At 63.8% G+C, this 25,670-nt stretch overlaps 3 protein-coding genes across 12 annotated transcripts in view; all 3 read left to right on the top strand.

Moving 5' to 3' along the window:
• The window catches only part of PLXNB2 (plexin B2), a 29,887-nt gene extending 27,149 nt beyond the window's left edge, over positions 1–2,738 (top strand). For all 8 annotated transcript variants that reach the window (XM_032416570.1, XM_032416577.1, XM_032416569.1 and 5 more), the window contains 7 exons: positions 100–254; positions 337–497; positions 575–722; positions 1,103–1,167; positions 1,346–1,421; positions 1,725–1,799; positions 1,879–2,738. In XM_032416570.1, coding sequence (XP_032272461.1) covers positions 100–254; positions 337–497; positions 575–722; positions 1,103–1,167; positions 1,346–1,421; positions 1,725–1,799; positions 1,879–1,983 — 785 coding nt within the window. In that variant the 3' untranslated portion in view covers positions 1,984–2,738. The remainder of the gene's footprint in view (positions 1–99; positions 255–336; positions 498–574; positions 723–1,102; positions 1,168–1,345; positions 1,422–1,724; positions 1,800–1,878) is intronic.
• Positions 2,739–7,184: 4,446 nt separating this feature from the next.
• On the top strand, positions 7,185–14,018 carry MAPK11 (mitogen-activated protein kinase 11). Of its 2 annotated transcripts, XM_032416735.1 has the most exons (12): positions 7,185–7,318; positions 9,712–9,841; positions 9,957–10,015; positions 10,089–10,200; positions 10,285–10,314; positions 10,402–10,449; positions 10,528–10,642; positions 11,024–11,095; positions 11,339–11,418; positions 12,082–12,160; positions 12,249–12,422; positions 12,748–14,018. In XM_032416735.1, the coding sequence occupies exons 1-12, from the start codon at positions 7,203–7,205 to the stop codon at positions 12,825–12,827; spliced, it is 1,095 nt and encodes a 364-aa protein (XP_032272626.1). In that variant the 5' UTR covers positions 7,185–7,202; the 3' UTR covers positions 12,828–14,018. The 2 variants fall into 2 exon arrangements, with proteins under 2 accessions (XP_032272626.1, XP_032272627.1); XM_032416736.1 differs by lacking the exon at positions 10,285–10,314.
• A 2,261-nt stretch (positions 14,019–16,279) lies between these two features.
• MAPK12 (mitogen-activated protein kinase 12) lies at positions 16,280–25,434 on the top strand. 2 transcript variants are annotated; one of them, XM_032416498.1, is made up of 13 exons: positions 16,280–16,420; positions 16,497–16,626; positions 19,460–19,518; positions 20,334–20,445; positions 20,561–20,590; positions 20,823–20,870; positions 21,366–21,480; positions 21,724–21,795; positions 21,914–21,993; positions 22,074–22,152; positions 22,237–22,410; positions 24,731–24,835; positions 24,927–25,434. In XM_032416498.1, the coding sequence occupies exons 1-12, from the start codon at positions 16,296–16,298 to the stop codon at positions 24,808–24,810; spliced, it is 1,104 nt and encodes a 367-aa protein (XP_032272389.1). In that variant the 5' UTR covers positions 16,280–16,295; the 3' UTR covers positions 24,811–24,835; positions 24,927–25,434. The 2 variants fall into 2 exon arrangements, with proteins under 2 accessions (XP_032272389.1, XP_032272388.1); XM_032416497.1 differs by having other exon boundaries at positions 24,731–25,434.
• The last annotated feature ends 236 nt before the right edge of the window (positions 25,435–25,670 follow it).

Raw genomic sequence — 25,670 nt, 5'->3', positions numbered from 1 at the left:
CCCCGTCCCCCTGCAGGCCATGCCCTCGTCCTTCAGCGCCCCCCCGGCCCCCCTGCAGGCCATGCCCTCGTCCTTCAGCGCCCCCCCGCCCCCCTGCAGGCCATGCCCTCCTAGAGGAGGAGAACCGTGTGTGGCACCTGGTGCGGCCGACGGATGAGGTGGACGAGGGCAGGTCCAAGCGGGGCAGCGTGAAGGAGAAGGAACGCACCAAGGCCATCACGGAGATCTACTTGACCCGCCTGCTCTCCGTCAAGGTGGGCCGCAGTGCGCGTGGGCGCTTGCTGCCGGGCCAATGCCCGCTGGGCTCAGCTGAACCCTTCCCCTACACCCCTGCAGGGCACGCTGCAGCAGTTTGTGGACAACTTCTTCCAGAGCGTCCTGGCGCCCGGGCACGCGGTGCCGCCCGCGGTTAAGTACTTCTTCGACTTCCTGGATGAGCAGGCGGAGAAGCATGACATTAAGGATGAGGACACCATCCACATCTGGAAGACCAACAGGTGGGGGCTCCTCCGTCCTGCAGCCCACTCTGTCCCAGGGTCTCAGCGGCCCCTCACTCCCTGTCGCTCTGCCTCAGTTTACCACTCCGGTTCTGGGTGAACATCCTCAAGAACCCCCATTTCATCTTCGACGTCCACGTTCACGAGGTGGTGGACGCCTCCCTGTCAGTCATCGCCCAGACCTTCATGGACGCTTGTACGCGCACAGAGCACAAGCTGAGCCGCGTGAGTGGACCCTGCAGGCCGCTCTGGCGGGGTGGGGGGGTGTGGGCGGTTGCTCAGGAGGCGTGGAGGGACTGGATGGGGTAGTATCCATGGGTGTGTGGGGGTGGCCTGGGGAAGCCGTGGCTGTGATGGGGGTGAGGAGGTGAGGAGAGGTCAGTCTGGGGTGTGGGTTCAGGAGAAAGGCAGGTGGGAGGTAGAGGGCCGGGGGCAGAGCCTGGGACCCCCCCGCCTTCACTCATGGGAACCCACAGAATTGGAAGCCCCCCTCCTGTCTGCGCTAGGCAAGGGTGGCTCCCCGGTTGGGCCTCTGTCCCTCACACACCTTTTCTCTGTTCTGTGGGTGTGCTGAGTGGCTGGGCGCCTGGCTCTGTCCCCCACAGGACTCCCCCAGCAACAAGCTGCTCTACGCCAAGGAGATCTCCACCTACAAGAAGATGGTAGAGGAGTGAGTGCTCCCCTCCCCCCAGCCAGACCCTGGGCACCCACCCTTGACCCCACCCAGTGGGCCCCTGGGGGTGGTTCAGGCCTGTGACTGGGAGGGGGCCCTGCTGGGCAGCTTCAGGTCCAGCCTCCGGGACCCACTGCCCCACCCCTTCCCTAACCGTACCCCCACGCTCCTGCAGTTATTACAAGGGGATCAGGCAGATGGTGCAGGTCAGCGACCAGGACATGAACACACACTTGGCAGAGATTTCCCGGGTAAGAGGAGATGCAGGGGATGAACCAACTGACCCTACCCACACGAACGACCCCCGCCCTTCCCCCAAAGTCCCCTGCTGAGTGGGGCTGGAGACTGTTCTCTGGGGGGTGCCCAACCCCAGATGGGCTGTCCCCTGTGTGTGACCACTATGCCCTGGGGAGAGGGGTTTGTGAGCAGTGTGTCTGTGTGGACGGGGGAGTATGTCTGTTTGTGGCCATCCCACATCCCTCTGACATGCCTGGGACTCTTGGCCTGCTCCTCTGCCCTGGGTCTCACTCTCGTTCCCCTCCCCACGCCCCCAGGCACACACAGACTCCCTCAACACCCTTGTGGCCCTGCACCAGCTCTACCAGTACACGCAGAAGTACTATGACGAGGTACGGGGTGTCCTCCGGGGGAGGCAGCCCTCGGGTGGTCCCCTTCCCTGGCCTGCGGTCTGACGTGGCCCACCCTCAGATCATCAACGCCCTGGAGGAGGATCCCGCCGCCCAGAAGATGCAACTGGCCTTCCGCCTCCAGCAGATCGCGGCTGCACTTGAGAACAAAGTCACAGACCTCTAACCTCTGACCTCTGCCACCACTGTCTCTGGGCACAGGTGCGTGATGCCCCGTGTCAGGCATTGGGCGGCCCTTGGAACACGAGGCCAAGTGGTGAGGCCCTTACCTTTCACCAGCAGAGGAAGAACCCCCGGGCGTCCGCGTGTGGGTGCCCGTGGGAGCCCTCTCCTCGGTGTCTGGTGTCTGTAGCATCTTTCTCCTGAGCAATACCAGCACCAGCCCCCGCCTGCAGAACCAGCATCGGGTGTCTGTATCACACCTCCCGAGCGATTCGCAAATGTGCCTTACGCCCCTGGCGCTGCGCTGGGTCGCTGGGGGCCGTGGGGCCTCAGCTCCCCTCCCTGAGCACCAGCAGCTGCCTGAGATCCCTGGGTTTGGCCTGTTCGGGTGGGGTGTGAGTGCCTGCAGCCCCCAGGGCCTAGTGCCCAGACTGTGTCTGTCTGCCCCGCCGGGACGGGAGGAGTAAAGCGGTACGATGCCTTCCTGACCTCACCTGGCCTGCCCTGTGGGGCACTGGCACTCCGGGTGGACTCCGCACCACGGGCCCGACCTCCAAGGTCAAGCTGGACGTCAGACGTCGAGGCCCAGGTGGCCAGAGGGGCCCCAGCAGACGGGGGTCCAGGTTTCCGCCTGTCAGACAGGCTGTCCTGGAGGCCCTGCCCAGGTCTGGGGTTTGAGCAGCTCCGCCAGGACCACCCTCACCCCCACCCCCTTTTGTAAATCTTGTTAATTGTAAATCAAATAGAGCTGTCTTTTTCACTCTGCTGGTTGGCTGGGTTCCTCCTGGGGCGGCCGCAGACTGGCTGTCCGGACTGGCTGTCCGTGCTTGCCTGCCCCCGTTGCCAGGCCTGTCCTGCTTAAGATCTTCCTCTGTGGACACTAACTCAGGTGGGCAGGTGGTTCCCCTGGGCCGCCAGGGCTGCAGTGGGGGCAGGGGAATGTGCAGCGGAGTCCACGCCCTCCCTGCCCTCCCTGCCCCAGGGCTGGGCGAGGAAGTCTGGAGTGTGGAGAGGTGCTGACAGTGATCCCGGAACAGATTGGCTCCAGACGGGGACAGGGAGGGGGACAGGGAGGTGGCTGGGATTGGGTGGATCTGGCGCCATCTGGTGGCGAACATTCCCCGCCTGTCTTGCTTGGGCTGAGTGACTGGACCTCCCCCCCCCCCCCCGGGGGGGGCGGGGCTTGGGCTTACTGTCTGGACTTTGAGCTCTCAGGGACCGATGTCCCCTTTTCTAAGGTGGGGGCACTTCACAGGCATGGTCCAGCCAGCACACATGAAGTCACTGCTGTGTGCAGACCCCCCCAGACACTGGCATGACTCTGGGAGAGAGGGCCCTGGGTCCCCCTGCTTAGGCTATGGGGCCACTAGGGTCAGCTGCTTGGTCCCAAGAACAGCTCCAGGATGACTTAGGACATAAATAAGGCTGGAGGGCCGTGTAACGGAGAGCGAGGGTACCTTTGCCGATGCCTGAGGGAGGGGGTCGTCTGGGATTCTGGTGCTGGGGAAAGGGTGTGGCTCCCAGTCCCCGTGCTGCGTGCAGGGCCACAGCAGACAGGCCACCCCGCAGCTCTCAGGCACACGCACGTGTCCACGCACACACAGCATCAGCATGTCGGGCCCCTCACTGAGTAGATAAACCTGTTCAGGGCCTGCCCTGAGAGAGCTCTTAATGCTCCGAGGACGCCAACCCAGCAGAAAGGGGATTTCGTGTCTCCAAAACAAGGACGTGGTGGTGGTCCGGCGAGCCTCAGATATGGCTGGATTCAGGCGCTCACATGTTTTCAGGTGTCTGAACTTCCCAGCATATGCTGCTGTGTCCTCAGACAGTGGGGATGCTGTTCACAGGCAACCCCAGACTGTGTCTTCTCGACTTGGGGCATCGTCGTGGCTGGGGTTGGGCTAGGCCTTGGTCATGAGCCAGCTGTGCACGGGGGCAGCCCCACTGAAGCCACATGGAACAGGTGTGGATATCTCCCGCAAGGAAGGGGTACTAGGCAAACAACTGATATCCCCCATCCCAGGAACCCCAAAATGACACGGTTATGATCCACACTAGGTTCCCTGAGATTCAGCTGTTCAGAAGCAGGTGGGGCACAGTCTGGAAGTGCTAAGCTGTGGATGCCTGGGGCAGGGAGGTGGGAACCTAGAGGACGGGGCTTCCAGACTGGACCTCCACAAGCTGCTCCTGTCCCTCCGAAAACTGGACAGCCAGGCAAAAGCTGAGTCAGGACCCCCTTACGTTCTGTGAAGCTTAGAGAGAGAGGAAGGGGCTGCAGATCCAACAGATGGGGTTACCCCCATGGAGGACAGGAGTGTGAAGAGAGCCGGGGGGCTGTCCTTTGATGGGGCCGGTGAAGGGTAGAAATTGGGCATGCATGTTGGGGTGCAAGGTGGCGGTGGTGGGGGTCAGGCCAGCTTCGAATAGTCAGGATGCTGACAACTGAGGGATGACCCAGCCTCCTGTTTCTACTTCCCCATTTCCTCCTAATGTTGGGGGCAGGGAGGCAAGGATGGGTGGAAGCCACACACAACCTCAGTGACCCTTCCAAGTTGCAGAAAATGGCCTAAGGCCATGCCCTGCTTGCTAAACATCATGAACACCCCCCCCCCCCCATCACCTCGCCCCCATGACAGGACGTCATTCTGACCTCAAGCGCAGCCAGGAGACCAGCAAGTGGCCAAAAAAGGGTGGCCTGGACCAGTGGAGGGGAAAAGTGGACATGGAGACAAGGAGTGGGATCTTGATGTTGAGGGGCAACTGAATCCCAGGGGAGGGTGGAGGGAGACAGGGATGGGGGTCCTCAGGCCCAGGGCTGATGTCTGGGGAGGAAGCTCTTCGGCCTGGCTTCCCCACTTGTGCTCCGGCTCACACCTGAAGCACCTGCCACCCCGCACCCCCCACCCCCCCACACACACACCCTGCTGCTCTCCACTCCACGCCACCCACTTCTCTGGGCTCAGGCCTCTCCCACCCAGGCCAAGCAACAGTCGTTCTGGACCTGGTGGCCAGGATGGTGCTGTGAACATGTCCAGCAGGGCTCCCCAACAGCCTGAGAACAAAAATGAAATCCCTGCTGTGGCCCCACCCAGCCTGCCACAACCCTCCAGCCCACCACCATCCTCTTCTGTTCAAGTCAGGCAGAGTCCTGGAGAGTCGGGACCGTGGACGCTTGGCCCAGCTCCATGGCGTCTCGTCTCCAGGGGACTTCCTGACCTGTCCGGCCCTGTGTCCTCTCCCCACCCTAACCACCACCGGAAACCCCCTGGTTACCCCTCTGCGGTATTACAACCCCGACCCTCCCCAGAAGGCAGCTTGGCCGGGATCCGCCAGCCTGGGGGCCAGGTGGGCACTCGGGGATGAATCATGACGGAGGGCCTCCGCTCCGCCCGACTCGCTGAGCGGGGGCTGGGCTCCCCTAGGGGCGGCACAATCCCACCCCCAGCCGGGGAGGAAGGGCGGGGCCTGTCGCCATGGGAACCTGGCCCGGGCCGGCGCAAACCAAGGCCACCCCCCTTGTGCCCGGCCGCGCGGCCAGCGCCCACCGTCCGCCGCTGAGCGAGCCTCTTCCCGGCCCGTAGCTGAAGCTCCACAGACTCCGCACAAAACCCCGGCGCGCCTCAGCCGGCTCGGGAAACGCACCGCAGGGCCGGGACTCCCAAGGAGGCGCGGACGGGGGCGGCTGTGGGAGGGGACGCCGGTGTCCTTCCCCCATCACCGCCCGGCCGACACCGGCTCCCAGAAGGGAAACTGAGGCTGGGGATGGCTCGGGACTTGACCGAGGTCGTGCAAGGCTGGCCGGCTCGACTGGGACGCGCTCACGCCACGGTCCGGGTTCGCTGGGCAGTTATGTTTGCCCGGTATTGCGTTGACATGTTTTATTTTGATCTGGCTGCCAATATTTAAAATCAGGAGATTTCACATAAAAACCCAGGCTTTAGTTTGTTTGGAAGAGGTAGAAGGTCGGGCAACACACAGCCCGATTGCCCACGTTCCTGGGAAACGGCAGCCCCCCCAGTGCTCTCCCGACAGAGAGGGTCAGGGGGCATCTGTCACGGGAGCAATGCTGTCTCCGAACACTTGTCACTTTTAAGTGGGAAGTAAAGATGCGCGGGCCCAGAGCGCTAGACAGATGCGGGGAGGCTGTCTTGCCGGAATGAGAACACCCCCCGTCAGTGACAGCAGCCTGTGAGAAATCATCCTTCCAGGCTGTGAGAGGACACGAGGAAACGTGTGGTGCGCGGAGGAGGAACTGCGGCTATGTACCGGAGGAGCGCCTGAGTACCTAGGAAAGTCAGGGTGGGCTTCCTGGGAGAGGTGACGGCTGAGGGGGGCGGGGTTGGAAGGGGGAAAGGTACCAGGAACCAAGAAGGACCCGTTTGGGGAATAGCCCTTTATGGGTACAGCACCTCAAAGGTGCCCTGGTGCCGCCGCTGTCCCTGGTCCTGACAGGGCTGGGTCCCCAGGCCTGGCCAGGGCGGGAGGCCGCTATCAGTCCACGGAAGTCTACCAGGTGACGAGCCACACCGCCAGGGCCACAACGGCCTCCAAGGGAGAGGGAAGCCGGCGAGCCCAGGATCCAGGGCGCGTCCATCTGCCCACCCCACAGGGCGACCCATCCAACCAAGCGTCCAGTTTTTCTATATTGATGAAAAAAAGTCTCTGCCCTGGCTTCTTTGATTGTGAGGGTTCCCCTTCATTTCTGAGGGAGCAGGCTGCGTGGGGGGGTCGTGCGGGGCCCGGAGCAGGGGGTGGGAGAGGAGGGATGCATGCGCCGGAGGGTGCCGGCAGGGGAGGGTGCGGGGAGCGGAGGCTGGTGAGAGGCGGTGGCGTCCTGGGTGGGGCGGTGCCCGGCCGAGCACAGAACGCGGGCGGATACTCGGGGAAGCGCGGACCCCAGGAGGTAGAAGCGGGCTGCGCGGCGAGCTGGACGCCGGCCGTCCCTCCCCCTGCGCGGGCGCAGCGGCCCCGGCCCCGAGCCGGGGAGGGGACAGCAGGGCTGCTGGGCGCCGGGCCGCCGCCAGGCAGGGGCAGGAAGCCGCGCGTCTGTCCCCGCGCAACGCCCCCCCGGCCCCGCCCCGCGCCGCGCCGCCGCCCGCCGCCGCCTCCTCCCGCCGCCCTCCGTCCTCTCCGCTCGGGCTCCGGCGCGGGGCGGGGGCGCGGGGCGGGGGCGCGGGGCGGGGGCGCGGGGCGGGGCGGGGCCGGGCGGCGGCCGCTTCGGACATGTCGGGCCCGCGCGCAGGCTTCTACCGGCTGGAGCTCAACAAGACGGTGTGGGAGGTGCCGCAGCGGCTGCAGGGGCTGCGCCCGGTGGGCTCCGGCGCCTACGGCTCGGTCTGGTAGGGGCGGCGGGGAGGGCGGGGAGGTGCGGGCGGGACTGAGCGCGCGCCCCCTCCCCTCCCTTTGCGAGGTGCCTGGCGTGGGGTGGGGCCTCGCCCCGCCTCCGCCCCCGGGCCTTTCACGGAGCGCAGCAATGAATGGGGGGTGGGGGGCGTGAAGGAAACTTTCCTACCGGGCGCCGTTCGGGCTTGGGGAGAGGGGTCGTTCTTACGCCCCGTCCCAGCCGGAGCGTCCCCCACCAGGCCCAAATCCTGCGGCGTCACAGTCGGCGAAAGGGCGGGTCTCCCGGGCCCCTAAATGTGCAAGCATGCGTCTACGGTGGCCCCCCCGCCCCTTCCCCCCCCCCCCCGTCAAGGGTCTGGCATCCCTGGGGTCTGGCGGATGCCCGGGTACTAGGGTGGGTAGTTTTGTTTGCAAAAGAAAAAGCCCAGCTTGGGGGAGGGCAGGATCCCTCCCCTTGAATGGCCTCAAACTGCCCGGTGGGTCCTGCCCCCTCCCGTTTTATAGGGGTCTCAGACTCTGGATGGGGCCTAGACCTGAGCAGAGATGCCTACCATTATCCGTACAATACTTGTGGGGGTCTGCACCCCAGTCCATTTCTTGCCCTAACCAAGAGACCTCAGACCACAGCCCCACAGTTGGGCCCTGGTGCCCAGACAGAGGACAGTCTGGAAGTGGGAGAGAGGGTTGGGATTTGGCTGAGGCCTGTGTGGGGTTGGGGAGGGACTGGGGGTCTTAGGGTAAGGTGGTTGCAGGAAGTCTGTTGCGGGTGCAATACTGACGGGCTGACTGTGGGTGTGGATGTTGAGAGGTGCCCCCCAAAACCCAGCGGGGTCCTTACCAAGGCCTGAGCCAGGTGGCTGCAGTCCACTGAGGGAGTCTTGGAGGTGGGGAGGCCGGAGCCCCTAGGGATGGGGCATTGCTCCTGGCTCTGAAAGAAAGTTAAGAGTGGGACTTCCTGAACCCCCCAGAGGTCAATTGCTGGAGCCTGGAGCAAGGGCTTCTTCCCTGCCCCGCCCCTCCCCAATCTGCTGTCATTGGCCAGCTTGCCAGAATCCTCAGGCTGGCCATTTCATCCATTCCAGCCTCAGGCCTCTCTCTTCATCTCTAAGACCTCAAGGGCCGGAAGAGGGTCAGGATAATGCATGAGTGGTCCCTGGGGAATATAGAGTCCTTGCTGGAATCACCTCCGGTCTATAATCACCTTCTGGGAGTTCCTAGAGAGTATCAAGTTCCCCAAAGGAGGCTTGGGTCTCTCCCCATTGCACTTAGTGGGCGGTGCCCAGCGCAGGTGATGGCCCTCTCCTGGGTTCCTGTGTTCTCCTGATGAAGCTGGTGACCGAGTGCCAAATCCCTGTCACTCGATTGTGCAGACACAATTGGGCAAAAGGATCTGCTGCCCCATAGGAGCGGCCACTCCCTTACCTGCCTCCCCAGAAGTTCCCTGGACCTTCCCCAACGGGCCACAGTCTGGGGGAAGGGGCGTGGGTGCCCCAGGCACATAGCTGGCTTTCCTTCACCACCACCTGGGCCCATGGACATCCCAGGTGCTGCAGGAGCTGCTCCCCGGGCTGTGTAGACTCCACTCGTTGCTGGGGGAAGCGGGAGCTAGAGAGTGGATGTGAAGTGAGAGGGAGGGAAGGAGTGATTATCAGGGAGAGGAAGCATGGATGGCTCTCAGCAGGGCTCCCATGCTGAGGCCAGAGGGACTCTGGGGGGGGGGGCGGGGCAGACCGTTTGCATTTGAAGATGATGCCCATGACTGTTGTGTCTCCTGTGAAGAGTAGATGGGTGTGGAAGCTGGTGTGGACGTGGAGCATCTGGACCTCTGGGGAGTGGGGTGCGGCAAGGGGAATGTTCTGTGGGTCCAGACACTTCATAGTACCCAGTTTCTCACTCTTAAAAATAATAATGTGGTAAACGCCTTTGGCCAGTTTTTCCTCCATATTTTGAATATTCAGAGGTGTTGGGGACGCAGGGGCTTTGCAGGTGGCTCTGGAAACCCGGAGGGAGCCTCCCGGAGCCATGAACCAATAGGGGAGCAGGAGGACGGTTTGGAGTGAAAAGGGATGGTTTGCAATGGCTGTTTTCCTGACCTGGTTGGTGGAGACTCTCCCCCAGCCCCATGCTGAGCTGCGGGGGAAGATCCAGGTCCTGCCCTAGGACTCCCTGGTGGGGCAGGCTGGGACCCTGTGGGCTGGAATGCCGCTGGGCTGCCTCTTGAAGAAGGAGCAGGCCCCAAGGAGGCACAGAGGAGAGGCTTTCCAGGTGCCGGTCCACCCGAGGGACCATCTGAGTGACGCGCAGGGCGGGGAAGAACAGGCCCGACAGGAGCAGGGCCTGGGGGCGCTCGCCCGGCCCTCACACGCCGCCTCACTCAGCGCCCTTGCAGCTCAGCCTATGACGCGCGGCTGCGCCAGAAGGTGGCGGTGAAGAAGCTGTCGCGACCCTTCCAGTCTCTGATCCACGCGCGGAGAACTTACCGTGAGCTGCGGCTGCTCAAGCACCTGAAGCACGAGAACGTGAGCGGGGCGCGCCGGGGCGGTCCGCCGGGCGGCCGGGGCTCCCCGCGGGGCACGCAGCACCCGGGGGGCGCTCCGGCGGGAGCTCCGAGTCATGACCCCCGTCCCCACGCAGGTCATCGGGCTGCTGGACGTGTTCACGCCGGCCACCTCCATTGAGGACTTCAGCGAAGTGTGAGTGGCAGCCGACGCGGGAGCGCGTCCGGTGGGGGGCGGGGCCTCTATGCTGACCCCCTGCCCCTCCCAGGTACCTGGTGACCACCCTGATGGGCGCGGACCTGAACAACATCGTCAAGTGCCAGGCGCTGAGCGACGAGCACGTCCAGTTCCTGGTTTACCAGTTGCTGCGCGGGCTCAAGGTGGGCGCCGCGTGGGCGGGCACAGGGCGCGGTGCCGGGGTCAGAACCTGACCCTCCCACCGTGTCCCCCTCTCCCCCTCGCAGTACATCCACTCTGCGGGGATCATCCACCGGGTAGGTGCGGCGTCCGGGTGGGGGTCGGGGCTTCTGCAGGCCCGGCCCAGGTGCTCTTCCGGCACTCACAACCCACCTGCCCTGCAGGACCTGAAGCCCAGCAACGTGGCTGTGAACGAGGACTGCGAGCTTAGGGTGAGCCGCCTGCGGGTGAGGGGCCGGCCGTGGAGGGAGCATTCAGGGAGGTGCTGACAAGCTTGGTGGTCACTCCAGATCCTGGACTTCGGGCTCGCGCGCCAGGCTGATGAGGAGATGACCGGCTATGTGGCCACTCGTTGGTACCGCGCACCTGAGATCATGCTCAACTGGATGCACTACAACCAGACAGGTGACGTCAACCCGCACGGGGGCAGGTGTGCTGTGTTGGACAAGGGTGGGCAGGCAGCGCTCGCACCTGGGCCTGCGGAGGGTGGATGGGTGGGTATGGCGCCCAAACCAAGGCCATTGGGGAGGTGTGTGTCCAGCTTTGGAGGACAGGCAAGGTCTGGGACCATCATGGAAAAACAGACCTTAGAGGGGCCAAGCACAATAGGTCTTGGGCTAACTCTTCCCCTTTCCCAGGGTTGTACCTAGAGGAGTAAGGGGGTCTGCTGTTTTGGGGCCTGGGTTTGACTGAGAGGCCACTGAGCTGGCAGAGTCGGGGCAGATCCCTAATTCTCTGAGGGGGTCCTTGGGGAGGGCAGACTAATGGAGACTCCTTCCCCAACAGTGGACATCTGGTCTGTGGGCTGCATCATGGCTGAGCTGCTCCAGGGAAAGGCCCTCTTTCCAGGAAATGACTGTATCCTTGGCCCAGGTTGGGGAGGAGGGTGAGCCAGGGTCCCCTTCTGCTGGGTGGGGCTCAGGGGAGGTGGGCACTGGCCCTTTCCGGCTGGCCTGGCCTCCTCTGCCCCACGCTGGGCCACCTCAGGCCCACTGGTCCCAGGTGTAGGAGAGCAGGGTTTTGGCAGAGCCCCAAGGTCTGGGATCGGGGGGCCTGGGAAGGGTCTGTTCCTGGCCAGCAGGCATTTCCTCAGCCAGGCAGACATCGACCAGCTGAAGCGAATCATGGAGGTGGTGGGCACACCCAGCCCTGAGGTTCTAGCAAAGATATCCTCAGAACACGTGAGTCACCAGCCACCAGCTCCCTCTGCTAACCAAGCTCCTGGGCACTCCGGAGGAAGGGGCTCTGTGGGAATAGACCGGGAACCATGTGGGAAACATGGGTCACAGTGGAATAGAGCCCCAGGCAGGTGCCTGACCCTTTCAGGGAGAAACAGGTGAGCAGGGAAGACATTCCTGGCACGAGGGACAGTGAGGGCACAATCTCAGCACTGACTAGCAGTGCTTTTGCCAAGGACAGTGGGGTGCTCCAGGCATGGAGAGCCAGGTAAGGCGCTGGAGCCACCACACCCAAAGTGGGGGATGCCTCTGGTCCATGCATGCTCCTTTTTTTTTTTTTTTTTAAGATTTTATTTATTTATTTGACAGAGAGAGACACAGCGAGAGAGGGAACACAAGCAGGGGGAGTGGGAGAGGGAGAAGCAGGCTTCCCGCCGAACAGGGGGCCCGATGCGGGGCTCGATCCCAGGACCCTGGAACCATGACCTGAGCCGAAGGCAGACGCCTAACGACTGAACCACCCAGGCGCCCCTCTATGCATGCTCTTGTCCAGTCCTGTTGCAGTGAATGGGTCTGGGGGCTTCTCTCAGGAAGTCCCTGCCTGGCTTTGGGCCAGGGGAGGTAGGGTGTGAGCCACCCCCTCAGGCCCTTCCTGTGTGCCCCCAGGCCCGGACATACATCCAGTCCCTGCCCCCCATGCCCCAGAAGGACCTCAGGAGCATCTTCCATGGAGCCAACCCCCTGGGTGAGGATGGGCCCTGGGTCTGGGCTGGGCTCCATGTCTGGCCCTAGATGCACGACTGACCACCCCCTTTCCACTGACCACTCCGTAGCTGTGGACCTGCTGGGAAGGATGCTGGTGCTCGACAGTGACCAGAGGGTCAGTGCGGCCGAGGCCCTGGCCCATGCCTACTTCAGCCAGTACCATGACCCAGATGATGAGCCTGAGGCTGAGCCCTATGATGAGAGCGTTGAGGCCAAGGAACGCACAGTGGAGGAGTGGAAGGGTGGGCTTGAGGAGGGCCAGGGGGGTGGGAGCGGTGGAGCCCAGGGGCCTGAGGGCTTCATTCCCCCGCAGGCTAGGAGCTGCCTGTTTCCTGCTGGAAGTGTCCAGTTCCTGCCCAGAGTGGTCCCCGAACTCCCCGCACTCCTGGGGCTGGCTGTGTCCGGCAGAGGCTCATGGGCGGCACAGGGCAGGCTCCGGAAGGAAGCCCCAGGGGCTGAGGCTGCCCTCAGGGTGGTGGGCCTGGGCTGGGCAGCTGGCACCGGGCAGGGAGGCGGGGGCGGTGGCCCGGTGACAGCATGATGTCACCCTCTCCCTTCACTTCCCAGAGCTCACCTACCAGGAGGTCCTCAGCTTCAAGCCTGCAGAAGCACCGCAGTCTCCCGGCAGCCTGCAGATTGAGCAGTGAGGGGCGTGTGCCCGCCAGCCACGGGCACCGGCGGACGGGCCGGAGCATGCCGGCCCACTTCCTCAGCCTGCCGCATTCCCACGAGGGGTGCCTCCCAACACCACTGTGGCCAGCGCCCTGACCCTAGCCTGGGGTCCCCCGCCTGCACGCGGCTCCTCGTGGGCAGTCTGTACGCATGTGCATGCACGATGGTGTGCATGTGTGCAAGCCGCGGGTGTGGGAGTCTAGACGGAGCATCCCGGACTTCCTTGGTCCTCCTGCCTCCTTCCAACAATCTAGGACCTCCCCTGGATGCCACAGGGGTTCCCCTGGGAGTGTGTCTGTCTCCAGATCTTCTCAGTCCCAGAGGGCTGTCTCTGGAGGGCGTGGTGCCCTGGGGCAGGGGTCTCTGGAGACTGAAGGGGAGGGTCTTGCTTGTCAGAGCTTCTCGACCTGGAAGTGGGGGCTACCCTGGGAAATGCCGAGACCCGAAGGTCTGAGAGCTGAGACTGCCGCCAGGAATCACAGGAGCAGACCATCCCGGGGCCACGTGTTCACCTGGGCTGTGGGGGGCTCACATGTACTAACGTGCTCCCCTGGCACTGACGTGTCGAGGCGCGTGTGACCCTGTGGGTGCCGAGACCAGCAAGAAGCCTGAAGCGAGGGGTCGTACTGTTACTTCCTTTCCCTCAGTTCCCGGTGTGGGAGGTGGGGTGCTGCTGCTGAGATCCTGGCTGCAGCGTGCGAAGGACTCAGGTGGGCAAGGGGCAGCCAGGGGACAAAAGCCAGGGGCTTTCTCCTTGAGTGTGGGGGCTGTGGCAGGCAGGAAGAGCTGGTGGGCAGGGGGCCTCCAGCCTTGATTCGGGGGGGGGAGTGGCGCCCACCGGTGTACCCTTGGACTCAGACCCTGACCTTGGCCTGGAGCTGATGAAGAAGCCTCTGCCCGCTCTACCTCTGCCCACCCTCCGGCCCTGCAGCTGAGCGCTGGGCTGTTCTGGCCTATGGGTCAGCTCGCATCCGCCCTTCTTCCAGAACGGAGCTGATCTAGTAACCTCTGGGACGTGACCCCGCCCAAGATGTGTTGGGGGTGTGGGTCCCCCATCGAGGGGCTTCTCTGTGAGGGGGTGATGTCCCGTGTGTCAGGTGGTGACCTCCCACCTTGCAGAGGTCTCAACGTCAAGTGCCTGCACGAGGGTTTCACAATAAAGGGGGTTCTCTCTCACTCAGCTTGTGTCCCGAGTCCTGAGGCCCCGCTGCCTGGCTGTCCCCGCTGCTTGGGGAGAGGGTGGCTGGATCTGTGCGTCACACCCCCAGCTGCTCTGGCCCCCCCAGACCCTGCACTGCCCAGATCCCTTGGGTCTCCAGTCAGACAAGCAGCCGTATTCAGCCCAGCACCCTCCCTGCTCCCGGAGAGCCCAGGGCCACTGGGGGTGGGGTGGCGTGAGTTCTGCACCCAGGCTAATGGGCTCTGACCCGGGACAGAGCTTCATGGCCATGCACAAATCAACCCCGGCTGCCCTGCTGAGGAGCTCACTGGGCAAGCTCAGCTTCCGGTCTGGTTGCAGATCTGCCCCTTCTCTCAGCGGTCAGGGAAGCTGCTGTGGGACAATCTCTGGGAGCAAAGGCTTATCCTTCCCTGGAGCTGGGTAAAGTGGGAAAACTTTCCTTTCCTTCCTGCTTAAGGGGCGAGAGGGCCGCCTCAGCCCTCAGGACATACACCGAGCTACTAGCCTACTGTTCACTGCAGCTCAGGTGAGGAAGGGCACCGGCCTCAACAGGGATCAGGCAAAACGTCCCCAGGATGGGGGCATTTGTGCCGTTCCCCTGGGCCTTGGGGGTGGAGACCATCTGGGAGTCAGAACACCAGGGGCCTGGTCAGTGTGGCTACTGGGCCTCCGGTCCTAGGGAACCCTGCAGACCAGGTTGGGCCAAGTCCTGTGGTTGGGGGGTGTGTGTGCTGGGGATGGGAGCAGAGCTGGAACATGCCCCACATGGGGAAACCTGCCAGACCCCTGGGCCCCACCTCAGGGAGTAAGTGGGCCAGCTAGGGGCTTCCTGGAGGAGGCAGCCCAGGGCATGAGGGGCACAGTGGTGGTGGCTCCAGTGGCCCCAGGCCGCTCTCTCTGGCTAGTCTCCAACTCCTGGGTGCTGTGGAAGACTAGCCTGCAGCCCAGGTGTAAAGCTTCTCTGGCCGGCTCTAAGCTGCTGATTCATGGTGGCCAGCAGGGCACAGAGGGAAAGGCGGGGGGCCCTGGGGATCCTGTTACCCCACTCCCTCTCAGACCTGGGTCACTGGGCTGGAGGAGGCCGGGGAGGGGGCTCTGTCCTCCAGGAGCATCTGGTCCAGGATGTGGCCAGACCTCTGGAAGGATGATGCGCATGCCCCCACCTAGGGATAAGGGGGGGGGGGCACTGAGGGCCCAAGTAGGGCCCTCCTTCACCCCTGGGTCAGGTATAACTTTCTGCAGAGAGAGGAAAGGCTCAGGCCAGGCTCAGGACAAACAGGAGGGAGAAAGATGGGAAGAAGGTGGGACGGGCAAAGGGACTTGCACATGCTTGGAGCAGGCTTCCCACTTGCCAGGTGGGTGGAGAGAAGGGAGCTGGGTGTGCACCAGGGCCCAAGGGAGACCCACAGGACCACCCTCTCTGGTTCCAGGGGTTGGGAGGCCTGGGGTCGGGTGGTCACAGGGAGGCATGTTGGGGATGCAGCCTAGGTTTGGTCACAGGGAGAGGGGGATGCAGGCCAGGTGCTGGGGACGCCACACTGGGACGTGGATGGATCAGCCCCAGGGGAAGGGGCGGCCTGCAAGGTGGGCCGTTTACGTGGGGGCCACAGCGCTCAGCTCAGGGGCCTCAGGGGTGGGGGCCCGGGTTGGTGGGGTGGAGTTGGCCAGGCTGGTGGACAGTGACTTGCAGTTGGGAATAGAAGCGCCGCGGTTCCGGCTGCCCGGGATGGGCCCAGCTCCCTGGGGGCGTGGTTACTAAAGAGGGTCCGCGCGCCCCACGGGACTTGTGCTAAGCCACCCCGCACCCGGGCCCGGGGAGTCCGGCCCTGGAGAAGAGGCGGCCCGGGTCTTCAGCGCGTTCCGGGCCGGCCCTGCGTGGCCTGGCGGCGCTCCCCTCCCCCGCTCCGCCCCTCCCCCCAGCCCCCGGCCCTCCCCCCGCGGCGGCCGCCTCGGGTTTCCGCTGGGGCCAGAGGGCCGGCGGGGGCGTCACGTGCGCGCGGCCCGGGGGCCGGTTGGTCCGCGGGCAGGGGAGGGACCGCGCGCTCCCCGGGCCGGGGCTGGGGTCGGGCCGGGGTCGGCGACTCCTGACGGCCTGGAGGGCGGCCCCAGGAGGGGAGAGCCGGAGGCCCCAGCGGCGGACGGAGCAGGCTTGGCCCACGCGGTGGCCCCGGGCGCGCCCAGGGAGTCCCGCTGATCCCGGGTCCCCGGTCCTCGGGGCGCAGCGCCCAGGGGGTCCGTGGCGGGGGCGGTGCCTGGGGCCGCCATGAGCTCTCCGCCGCCCGCCCGCAGGGGCTTTTACCGCCAGGAGGTGACCAAGACGGCTTGGGAGGTGCGCGCCGTGTACCAGGACCTGCAGCCCGTGGGCTCCGGCGCCTACGGCGCGGTGTGGTGAGCGGGAGCCGGGCGGGGCGGCGGGCGGCGGCGCGGGGCGGCTCGGCCCTCCCGCTGACCAGGCGTCCCGCAGCTCGGCCGTGGACAGCCGCACCGGCGCCAGGGTGGCCATCAAGAAGCTGTACCGGCCCTTCCAGTCGGAGCTCTTCGCCAAGCGCGCCTACCGCGAACTGCGCCTCCTCAAGCACATGCGCCACGAGAACGTGAGTCGCGGCCGCCGCCTCTGCTCATCTCCCTCCTCGCCAGCAAATCCTGCCCTGGAAGATGGGGTCCCTGCTCCCCGTGTGCTGGGGTGGAGATGCGGGGTCGGGGCGTTGTACCCCAGAACTGTGGGGGGGCTCCACGTGGTGAGGCCAGAGCCCCGCCTCTTTCCAGAGAGCCTGCTTCCCTGGGGTCTAGTTCCCGCTGCACCTGCGAAGGGCTTAGCTCCTTGGCTTCCTGCTGGGGCCACATCTGGCTCCTCAACCCAGGCCCTCGTCAAGGCACCGCCACTTGCTCAGGCCTAGGGCTCGTCCACAGCTCAGCCCAGCCCTGCCCCCAGCCAGGAGCCTGGAGGTGAGAGAGGACGCTCACTGTGACCAGCGGTTATCCTGGACGGGGCCCTCAGCCTCTTCTCTCTTGCTGGGCATCCTCCACAGCCACACCCCAGGCCCCCTTTCTCCACCCCTTCAGGCCCCTCTCCTGAACAGTCTGCTCCAGTCTACCTCCCCAGCCTCAGTTCAGGAATGCAGAGCTGGGCACGGGCAGGAGTCAGCATCCGGGCACTGGCAGCCCAGAGCCTTGGGGTCTCTTGTGGTGAGGGGTTGAGGGGGCCGGTGTGTGGAGGGCACTAGGCATAGCGGCCAGAGATGCCTCCTTCCATGGTGGGGGATGGCAGATCTGGGGCCCCACCAGGAAAAGGCCTCCCTTGTTTCCAGACCTGCCCATAGGGCACCACGTGTGGCTGCCGTGGGCCTCTCTCGTGGCCATTGCTGGCTACTGAGAGCCCTCCTCTCTCCTGGCGGAACTCCTGTTGTTCCACGATGTTCCTCCTACAACCCTGAACTCTGCCCCTCCCACACAGGCCATTCCTGCCTCACCCCGAGTTTGGGCCCAGTCTCAGGGCTGGTGGTCTGGGTACCCAGACCCCGGGCTAATCATGCTCTTGACAGATGGTCTGGTCCCTCCTGGATCATCAGAGCCACCAGCCTTCTTCCGGGAAAATGAGTCCCATGTCCACCAGGAAACTTATTCCCTCAGTTCCTGGCTGATGCTCACCCTCTTAGCCCCTTGAGTGAGTCCTTCATTCACTCAGACTTTCCATCTCGGCCCTTAGCCCTTCCCAGGTGAAATCCATTCATGATGGACACCAGCCCAGCCCCGACCTCACCCCCTCCTGGTTACACTCAGTCATGCCCAGGCTTGGTTCCCATGAGGGCGGAGTGTGCTACTCAAGGCTTCATCCTCCTCCCCAGCTGTCCCCCACTCCCACCCACCCACCCTGCCCTTCCCCTAAGGTCTCAGGGCTTTCTTTTCAGGCGCTTCCGACCCCTGGCCCAGTCCCCTCCTCTGTGCCACCCGTGAGCAGCCAGGCGCCCCTGCCTCAGCGGCGCCCTGCACACAGCTGGGAGGCTCTGCCAGTCATAAGCCTACTTTCTTAGGAGGACGCTGAGCTGTAGGAAGCTGAGTGCCGTGACAGGTCCTGCCCTTCTGCCCTCCCTCCTACTTCAGGCCAGAAGCCACACTGCAGAGGCGCAGAAGTCTCTACCAACCTGACATCCCCCTTACCCTTGGGGACCGTGTCCTCTATCCTCTTCTTGCCAAGACACTGTCCTGGTGCCACAGGCCTCACTGGCTTCCAGGCCCCTCACTGAACATCCCTCTCTGTCCTCCCCTTCCCTATGCCCATGACTCTGGCCCTGGTCACCTAGTTGTCCCTCCACTTTGTGTCCACTCTCGCCTCGCTCCCGTCTGTCCCCACACAGCAGGTAGGGGGACACACTCAGCGTCACACCTGTTTAAACCCTTGCTCAGCAGCTCTTAGGATCCAAGCCAAACCTTCACCTGGCAGGCAAGGGCCTGCCCAGGCTCCGTCTGGCCTCTCCTTGGCTACTCCCTGGCTTGGGCCTTGGCCACCTGGCCTTTCTCCCCGTGTTCCTCAAATGCTTGAAGTGCTCTCCCTTCTTCCTCGGCATCGTTCACATGGCCTCTGCCAGGCGTCCCCCCCGGCACATCCACGTGCCCCCCTGGCCACTCCGGTGTACAGGCCTCCCAGGGATCAGCAGGCCAGCTCTAGCCGCTGGCCTGCCTGGGCCTCTCCAGCAGAGGCAAGGCTCCCTGATGGACCCGCTGGCTGTTGGCTCTCCCCTGGGAGGCTGTCCCACCCTGGTCTCGGGTCTTCAATGGGGATAAGAAGAGGGGGAGGAAGGGCCAAGGGGCTGGAGCTCGTTGGATGCCTGGGAGCTGACCCAGACTTGGGGCTGCCCCTCCCCCAGAGGATCCCTGCAGTCACCATTCAAAAATAGCCTGTGTCTGTGGGTGTGTGTGCCAGGGCTGGGCCGCCCTGCCAGGAGACAGTGGGGGGGGGGACAGGGACAGTGTGGGGGGACGGGGACAGTGGGAGGATGGGGACAGTGGGGGGGCAAGGACAGTGGGGGAGGGACAGGGACAGTGTGGGGGGGACGGGGACGGGGGCGTGGACAGTGGGGGATGGGGACAATGGGGGGGACAGGGACAGTGGGGGAGGGACAGGGACAGTGTGGGGGGATGGGGACAGTGGGGGGCAGGGACAGTGGGGGGATGGGGACAGTGGGGGACAGGGACAGTGGAGGAACAGGGACAGTGGGGGGCGGGGACAGTGGGGGGATGGGGACAGAGGGGGTGATGGGGACAGTGGGGGGGATGGGGACAGTGGGGGGGCGGGGACAGTAGGGGGAATGGGGACAGCTGTAGGGGGCTTTCCTGCCTGGAGCACAGTGCCAGTTTTGGGGGTGTACCCGAACCCTCATGCCCTCCACTGTGCCCCCATCCCACACGGTACTCCGGCCTCCTCCCCAGGTCATCGGGCTGCTGGACGTGTTCACCCCTGATGAAACCCTGGATGATTTCACAGACTTGTGAGTGAGGTCCTGGGCAGGCTGCGCAGGGCAAAGGCGTGTTGGGCTGCTCCTGGCTGCTGACTCGGGTTCTGGGTTGGCATGTGGGGGTCCCTGCAGCCCGGGTCGGGGTCGGGAGGCACACTGCCCACCCCTTCCCCACACCGCAGCCCACCCCCTGTCACAGGCCCCCCAGACCCATGGTGGTGACACAGCTGGGTGGAGCTGGAGGTGTGAGCGCGGGACTGCATGGTTAGTCGGCAGGTCCCGTGCTCTGGGACCCTGGCATCCTGGGTAGCCTGTAACTAGAGCTGCTGACCTTTGCTGGCAGGCAGGGGAGGGGTAGCAGGGGGGCCTGCCTGTGGCTGCCATCCCTGGATTCACACTGTGGCCGGCCAAGAGCCAGGGGCTGAGCCGGGGAAGCGCTGAGGACAGGCTCCTCACCGCCTGACCTTGCAGAGGTCAAGGACCCGCACATGCCCCTGTGCTGAACGTCTGTCCTCTGTGTCTCTCTCCCTCCGCCTGCCCGGCATGCTCCTCCCACCCATGTATGCTGCCGTCCCCCACTGCCCACAGGCCCTGCCCTCCTTTCTCTTGCACCCTCTTCTGCGTGTGATCCCTGGCGCTCCCCAGATCCTAGCCTCTGTGCGGCCCTGACGCACCTGACGTTCTGGGGCAGGGTGGGCGGAAGAGCTGTGGGTGTGCCCTGGAGAGGTGGGTGGAGCCTGGTGTTGCCCTGTGGAAGGTGGAGCCCGCATGCTGCGGGGGCGCCTCCAGGATCTCCAGGGGCTGAGTGGGTGTGACACCTGCCGTCTGCACCCACCCCGGTCCCTCAGTTACCTGGTGATGCCATTCATGGGGACTGACCTGGGCAAGCTCATGAAGCACGAGAAGCTGAGTGAGGACCGAATCCAGTTCCTTGTCTACCAGATGCTGAAGGGGCTAAAGGTGGGAGTGTGCGGGGCGTGCTGCAAGCCGGGCTGGGGCTGGGGTAGGACTGCTGGCCCATGGCTCTGAGGTCCCAGTGAGCTGGCCACCGCTGACCGTCTCTCTGTCCCCATAGTACATCCATGCTGCTGGCATCATCCATAGGGTGAGTCCTGGTGGTGGTGGGCACTTCCTCTGGCCTGTAGGTGTGGGAGGGGCCTGGCTGCCAGGAGCCCCCATTGCTGGCCTGTCAGGGCAGTGTGTGTGATGCCCGTGAGCAGCTGTGGGGGCTGAGGGGCCTTCCTGGAAGGGCTGCTGGGTGGGGCTGGCCGGGGCGGGCTCTTCCCCCGTGCACCCCCATGGGAGGGGCTGCACGGCCACCTTTCTCCCGCCCCCAGGACCTGAAGCCCGGCAATCTGGCAGTGAATGAGGACTGTGAGCTGAAGGTGTGTGTTGGGTCGGGGGGTTCTCCCCACCTGTCCATCTGCCTGTTGCCCTTGGCCCTCAGGCCCGAGCAGAGGGACCAGACCCCAGCCGTCCAGGCCAGGGGAGGCACTAGATGCAGGCACTAGGGCATGGGGCACATTCCATATCTCATTGAGGTGAAGGGAGGGAGGTATCCCCAGTTCCCCATGCCTGGGCCAGGGTAGGGCCAAGGGGACCTCTCCAAATGTGCTGGCCAGGTCCTGGGGTCAGCAGGGAGTAGAGGAACAGGGAAAGGAGACCCACCGGGGCGTCTGCTCCTGAGGGTGGTGGAAGGTGAGGTCAGGGGGGCTGGGTGCACTGGCCATGGGGAGGAACTGTGGGGGAGTCTGTGGCCATGACCTCAGGTCCTGGAGGTTTGGCAGGAGGCCCCGGTGTGCCCAGTTCTCCTGGATCACAGGCTGACCCACCTACTCCCTGGGGGCCTCTTTGCCCCACCTTCCTGATTCTGACTATAGATCCTGGACTTCGGCCTGGCGAGGCAGGCAGACAGCGAGATGACTGGGTATGTGGTGACTCGGTGGTACCGGGCGCCTGAGGTCATCTTGAATTGGATGCGCTACACACAGACAGGTAAGAAGCTGCCCAGAGACTCAGAGCCACTCCTGACACCAGCCTCCCAGGCCACACCCGCCTGCTTCCATTTCTTTATGGGAAGTCCAATGGTGGCTTCTCCGTGGGGAGGCTGCTGAGCTGGGATGGGAGCCGGGCGAGGGTGTGGCAGGCTAGATGGCCCCCTTGTCTGTGTCCCCCCCCATGTGTGTCCCCCTGCCCTCCCTGGCCTACAGAGCCCTGATGCAGGGGCTTCTGTCTCAGTGGATATCTGGTCGGCGGGCTGCATCATGGCGGAGATGATTACAGGGAAGACGCTGTTCAAGGGCAGTGACCGTATCCTACACTTGTGGGGGGGCAGGCTGGGCCTGGGTGGGGGCTGGGCATGCTGCCCTGGCCAGGTGGGGTGTGCCCTGCTCTCTGGCCCTGTGCTGTGCTCCTCAGCTTGGCACAGACCTGGACCAGCTAAAGGAGATCATGAAGGTGACAGGGACGCCTCCCGCTGACTTTGTGCAGAGGCTGCAGAGTGCCGATGTCAGTCGGGAGCTGGACGGGGGCTGGAGGGGCTGGGCCTGGGTCTGTGGGTTGGTCCCTTACCCTTTCTTCCTGAAAAGGCGAAGAACTACATGAAGGGCCTCCCCGAGTTGGAGAAGAAGGATTTTGCGTCCATCCTGACTAATGCAAGTCCTCTGGGTAGGACTGGACTGGGGGGGGAGTGTTGGGTCAGTGACGAGGGCATCAGGGCCTGGGACCCTCCCTGACCAGCCCTCCCCGCAGCTGTGAACCTCCTGGAGAAAATGCTTGTGCTAGATGCAGAGCGGCGGGTGACTGCGGCCGAGGCGCTGACCCACCCCTACTTCGAGTCACTGCAGGACACGGAGGACGAGCCCAAGGCCCAGAAGTACGACGAGTCCTTTGATGATATGGACCGCACGCTGGACGAGTGGAAACGTGAGTTGGGGGGGCTCTGGGCAGGGCCTGTGGAGGGACCCTGGGAGCCCAGTGCAGGGCGCCAGGGCTCAGAGTCCTGGGTCCCCCTACCTGGGGATGCAGGTCAGGTAAGGAATACAACAGTCAGAGGGCAGTGGGGCTTCTTGGCCAAGGTGACCTCTGGCTGGAGTTGAAGGATGAAAGAATGTCCCTGGCAGGGGGTTCAGAACTAACAAGAGCAGGAGGTGAGTTCTGGAAATTGTGGGAGGCAGCTCCTAGCTCAGGGCAATTGTGAGCACCTAGCCTCTCCCCACCCTGCTGGCCCGGCCCCAGGGCTGCCCCCATCTTCCCCATGTCCTGGCCAGAGACCTGGGCCATTCTGGAGCCCCTCTGCACCCACTTGTCCCCCAGACCTCCACTGTTACCTCTTGAGCTTGTCCTTGTTTCTCTTTGCCCCCGCTTTTAAAAAAAGATTTACTTATTTGTTTTGTGGGGGAGGGCGTGTGTGCGGGCGAGGCAGGGCAGGACAGAGGGAGGGAGAAGATCTCAGGCAGACTCTGCTGAGTGTGCGGCCTGACACGGAGCTCGATCTCACGACCCTGGGATCATGACCTGAACCAAAACCAAAAATCAGACCCTCAACTAACTGAGCCACGCAGGTGCCCCTCGTTGCTCCTTTTAGGACCCCTCCCACCTGACTACTGCACACCCCTCTTGTCCCGCCAGCAGGATAAGGCCCACCGCCGCAGCCTCCTCGCAGCCTCCTCCACACCCCTTGCCCATCCCTTCTAGTCCCGCGGAGCAGTTCAGACCCACCGAAGCCTGTGCTCGGCAAAGCCGGGCTTGGCACCGGCTGTTGGGTTACACCGAAGGCCCCTACCCTCACCTCTCAGGGCCCAGCCAGCACATGCTGAGCCTCAGGCTGGGCCCAGGGACACCTACCAGGTCCTCAGGCCCCATGCTGGGACTGGCTTTGCAGAATGGCAGGCAATGAGGGCTGCGCTTGGTATCTTTCTGTTGGTGGCTGCAGGCAGCAGTTAGGTCCCGTCCTGGCTCTGCCTCAGACCCGGGGCCTTGGTGCTGCACATGGGGCTGGGGTGGGACGGGACTGGTGCTTCTCAGACCCTGTTCCTTGGCCACTGGGCTGCTCCGTGCCTCTGGCAGGGCCCCACCCTTATTTGTGCTTCTAAGTTTGGTTTGGTTTGGTTTGATGAAAGTTTTCTGTTGCTAAAAAAGATAACATGAAAACCACGGGCCACAGAATCCTTTCTGTGGTCCCCACCCACACACAGTGGTAAGAGCTTTTGCTTTTACTACAGACCATGGTGAACACATGACCTGTTTGTGGCCGAGCCCCTGGTCAGGAATGCAAACTCTCATCACCTCCTGTTTCCCTGGGAACAGCTTCACACAGACCTCCCCTGTGTGGACTGACCCCGGTGTTAGGGTTAGATGAAGGGCCTAGGAGGCACCTGATGGGGCAGGAACACATGGGTGCCACGGGCAGGGCCAGCCACACAGATCGCCTGCTCTAAACACACAGTGTTTCCTGAACTGGGCTTTGGAGGACTAGTGTCCCCCAAACAGGTGCTGCACTGGCCAGGTGAGTCTGGGAACGCTGGGGTAGGCTGAGCAGAACCTGTCCCTTTGCAAACTGCTCAGAGGGAAAGCAAGTCAGGCCTTCTCCCTTCCTTTGGGATGGCTTGCCCTGGGAACACATTTTAGGGGCCATGACCACCAGGCGAGGAAGGTAGAAACTGGGTGTTTGTGGGAATTCTTCTCATTTAAGTTTTGGTGGATATTTTGGATCCAGAAGCTGGGGTGTGTTCTGGTGGGATTCTGAGTGGCTCCACTTGAGTAGACACACTGATTTATATTAGGACACGGCTCATTACACCAGGCTATGGGGCCAGGGCCTGCCTGGCCACCCCAGGGGCAGTGGGTTTGGGTTGCAGGAGCCCTATCAGGGTGGATAGCCCCTGTGGATGGACACAGGTGGGCTGAGCATGGCCCTAGCCTGGGATGAAGTCACGTGTGTGGGACAAAAGCAGCCTGTCTGGCACCTGCACTCCAGCAATGACTTCTGGCTCCGATGTTTTTGGGGACCAGGTGGGCCCCTAGGTCAATGGCGAACAGCCTGTGCTCTGGGCCTGGGAGCTCTCCCCTCCCCCACCCCCACCTCACAGGACTCAGTGCTGGTCAGGGCAAGTACCAGTGCGCTGGACCCAATGCTCTTCCTGGGTCACTGGCTTCCACCCTGGGTGTGAATCCTAGGAGGTGACTCTGAAGGGTGATGAGGCCCCTTCTCCCCTGATGGTCCGTCTCTCCCACCCCGACCCAGGTGTCACATATAAAGAAGTGCTCAGCTTCAAGCCTCCCCGGCAGCTGGGGACCAAGGTCTCCAAGGAGACGGCCCTGTGAAGACCCCTGGGCCCCCACAGTGGTGGTGAGGACACCTTGGGGATCCTGGCTGGGGCTTCTACCTGGAAGGGGGATCCTAATTATCATTGTGACTTTGGCTGGGGCTTACATCCCAGGAGACCTCTGGTTCCATGGATCCCCCCTCTCCCAAGCCTGTTACCCTGCTCTCAAGGCTCCCACCTCAGCCTAACCTGGGGGAGCACCTGGACCTTCTGGACAGGATGTCAACCTGACTGGGGACTGGCCTCTGACTCCCTGAGCAGGGGTCCTCTCCCCCAGGTGCAACAAGAAGCCTCAGAGCCTGTGGGGGTGGGTGAGCCTTGGGTTCAAGGCCTGCCCTCTGACCCTGCTCGCTCCAGCCCCTGCTGAAGCCCAGTTCATACAGCTGAGAAAGGACAGGGAGGGCGCAGAGCGCCTACTCAGGGATGTCTCTCCCGGGGGCTGTTGGTGTGGACTCTCCCGCACCCCCAGCCCAGAAAGTGCTATGCCCACGTGGCTGGAAAGAAATAAACCCTTTTGTAGAGATCCCACTCTCGCTTTCCTGATTCTCAGGCTGGATCTCCACCTCTAGGCGTCTGAGCTGCAGCCTGGCATAGAGAAGCTGGCCCTGGAGTCTCAGCCCCTGCTCAGCAGCTGGGCCTGGGCACCCCCTTCCTCCCAGGTCCACAGTGAGCCCAGGGCCTGAAGCACCCGCACTAGGGATGGGCACCTGCCCTCTTGTGGACTGACCTTCCTCTAATGGCTTAAACTCTGGAGCCAGACCCCAGGCAGGGCCTGATGAGGACGGGGTTAGGGTCCGACCTGGGGCTCAGTCCCAGCTGTCTGAGCTCCCTGCACTCTCCAAGGCCAGGTTCCTGGTG

Source organism: Phoca vitulina, unplaced genomic scaffold (genome assembly GCF_004348235.1).
Source record: "Phoca vitulina isolate PV1807 unplaced genomic scaffold, GSC_HSeal_1.0 scaffold19, whole genome shotgun sequence".
Taxonomy (NCBI): domain Eukaryota; kingdom Metazoa; phylum Chordata; class Mammalia; order Carnivora; family Phocidae; genus Phoca; species Phoca vitulina.
The sequence above is the reverse complement of the archived record's forward strand: the minus strand, read 5'-3'. Positions and strand labels throughout refer to the sequence as shown.